We start from the raw sequence: 2,693 nt of genomic DNA, 5'->3' as shown, positions 1-2,693 counted from the left end.
CCCGTCGTCTCAAACATGGCGAATTCAATCTGGAAGAGCGCGGTGACCAGAAGCGCGCGGTCTTCGGGCGTCGAATCCGGCGGGAACTCGAGAATGTACGTGTTGAAAGAGCCCATGGCGCGGCACCACGAGCGCGTGTCGGCTGCCGTAAGCTGCAAATGGGCTACCACATTGTCCTGGACGTCCAAGATGTCGTAGACCGCATTGCGCTTGAAACACGTGCCGCCGCAGAAGTTGTTGGTGCGGCCGCAGCAAGCGACGTTGAGGCGAATCGTGTACCGCTTGGAGAACGTATTGTCCGGTAAGAGCCGCTCAATGTCCGTGTACGTGGTGCAGAGACAGCAGGCCTGGAAGCACTTGCCAATGTAACTGGAAAAGTTCTCGCGCGCGCGACCGATGCGAATGAGTTCCGAGCCGTGCACCGCGCTGAGGTTCATCGTCAATGGGAGGCAGTAGGCGCCGCCCAAGCGAAATGGACGGTCAATTACGTACGCGTCGCCGGTTGCACCCTCGACCATGATGTGCATCTTCATCGGGCGGAGGTTGCTGCAGCCCAAATACTTGAGAATCATGCGCATGCATAGGCCCGACTCTTCGTGTGCAAAGAGGAATTTGTCGAGGGCTTCGATCCCGACCGTCGTCGGTTGCCACCCCTCGGCGTCGTGCGGGTGGCTTCGCGCTCTCTTGTCGGGTGGCATGTGGTGAATGCGGTACTTGTTCTTGGCCTCGTACGGCAAATCGAGCACATCGGCAACGACGTCGACCGCTTGGAACTTTTGGTGGATGAGAAGGCCGCGGGTGTTGGCGAGGGACGTGTCGATGGCCATCATGGGCACTTGACAGCTCATGCTTGCGATGCTCGGCTGATTTGGAAATGGTACGATAAAAAAGGTATATTAAGCTTGAATCGCCTCGATTGGCCACCAAGATTAGAGTAGAGTGGTTGTCATAGAAAACCACTTTGATCGTATCTATTTTGGCAAAGGTATGGTATGGCCCTTGGAAGATGGTGATGTGCGAAGGATTGTGCTGCTCTTCGGCAAATTCAAAATTGAATTAGCAAGTTGATGACGAGGAGAAGCTATTCCCAATGGTCGCCTTGCTCACTAGGAATAGCTGACTGTGCGATTTCGAGACTTTCACGCATTTCCACGCACACAATCAAGATCGCCAATCTTTATCCGGATCCGGATCGGTACCAAAGCATGGCATGCAATACCGGTAGGACACTGGGCTCTTGGGCGTCTGTTTCACGTGACGACCCGACATGACGAGCTCGCGCATCTAGGGACGCCCCCAGGCACATTACCATATCCGAAGGAGCTCACTGCCAATATATCCATTCGTCGGATCGGCGGACCTCGTCTCATTGACGGCATTTTGTATGAAGGCTGTCGCATCTTCGCCGCTAATTTTGGCGCCAGCACGAGGCACTTGACAAAGTCGAAGACAGCTATGTGGCTCCGCGGCATCGTCTCGAGCTACCTCACGCGCCGCTACTTGACGACGAGCGGCGATGCGAGCACGGCGCACACAGACGCGAGCAAGCCGGCGACGCACCACGGCGAAACCAAGGACAAGACGGCGCGATACCGCATGTGGTACCGCATTCTGTCTAATCTCATGGCAGCGCTCCTCATTTGCCTCTCTCTGCTCATGCTCGGCATCGTCATTGGCCAAGGCACCTTTCACCGTGAAGTGGTCCAATACCACGCCCAAGACGAGAGCATATACTGGAACGACTTTGGCGCCAACTGTCTCTTGCGCTCCGGCGGGTTTGTGCCCCACTCGTGCGCCGTGGACGAAACCAACATCACGGGCACGATCGAAGCGTGGGACGGCTTTGGTGTCGCCCTCGCGGCAGCGCTCGATGTGCCACCACAAGCAACGTATTCTGTGTCAACCTGCTGGATGGGCGCGACGCCAGCGATCGGCTGGGCGTCCTTCCAGGTCGTCGTCGGCTACGACTACTTTCCCGCATGCAATCCCACCAACGGATCGCAACTGGTTGCGGGCGTCGCGATGCTCGAGACCGCAGCCCGCCCCGGGTTCCCGCTCGGCGTCTACCTCCTCACGGCGTTCTCGGACGTCCGCATGAACACATCGTACTCGTACGTGGGCTCGGACGGCGTGGTGACGCCGATCGTAGCTGGGCTTTCCCACACAATCATCACGCCCAACGGCAGCGTCTACGCGGATGACATTGGCATGAACTCGATCATTACGTCCCACCCGCTCGGGCCCCGGTACGCAATCGTCTCGTACAACAATGGTCAGATCCTCAACATGACTCCGTACCTTGGCACACTCAAGGGCTGGTGCACGGGCCGCGACTCCAAGCTACCGATCTTAACGGGTTGGTTTGTCGGTCATACAGTCATGAACGGCGACGAACTACTCGCACTGCAGCTTCTCTTTTCGGCCCTGAGCATCTACTTGTTTGCGGGCGACGTCTACATGACAGTCGAAGGACTCAACGGTGTCCTGCGCAACAAGCCCGTCTTGACGTACGACGTGCTCTCAGGTCTCGAACGTCGCAAGCTGCTTATGCTCTGCATCACGCTCAACTCGATGCCGTCCATCTTGTACATTGACGTGGCGCGCATCTACTATGGCACCGACTCGGGACTCAAAATCTGGGTCATTGCCACCGTCTCGCTGAGCATCTTTGCGGCCTTTATGGGCTTCCTCGC

The 2,693-nt window shown here is 57.2% G+C and overlaps 2 protein-coding genes across 2 annotated transcripts in view; one reads left to right on the top strand and one right to left on the bottom strand.

Moving 5' to 3' along the window:
- SDRG_12557 (hypothetical protein) overlaps positions 1–855 on the bottom strand; it is a gene marked incomplete at its 3' end in the record, with an annotated part of 1,060 nt that extends 205 nt beyond the window's left edge. Inside the window, exon 1 of the mRNA XM_008618630.1 lies at positions 16–855. Within this exon, the coding sequence (XP_008616852.1) occupies positions 16–848 (833 nt within the window). The 5' untranslated portion in view covers positions 849–855. The remainder of the gene's footprint in view (positions 1–15) is intronic.
- Positions 856–1,455: 600 nt separating this feature from the next.
- SDRG_12556 (hypothetical protein) overlaps positions 1,456–2,693 on the top strand; it is a gene marked incomplete at both ends in the record, with an annotated part of 2,372 nt that continues 1,134 nt past the window's right edge. Inside the window, one exon of the mRNA XM_008618629.1 lies at positions 1,456–2,652. Coding sequence (XP_008616851.1) covers positions 1,456–2,652 — 1,197 coding nt within the window. The remainder of the gene's footprint in view (positions 2,653–2,693) is intronic.

The sequence above is a fragment of the Saprolegnia diclina genome (genome assembly GCF_000281045.1).
Source record: "Saprolegnia diclina VS20 unplaced genomic scaffold supercont1.50, whole genome shotgun sequence".
Lineage (NCBI taxonomy): Eukaryota > Oomycota > Saprolegniomycetes > Saprolegniales > Saprolegniaceae > Saprolegnia > Saprolegnia diclina.
This window is presented reverse-complemented; position numbering and strand designations above follow the sequence as displayed.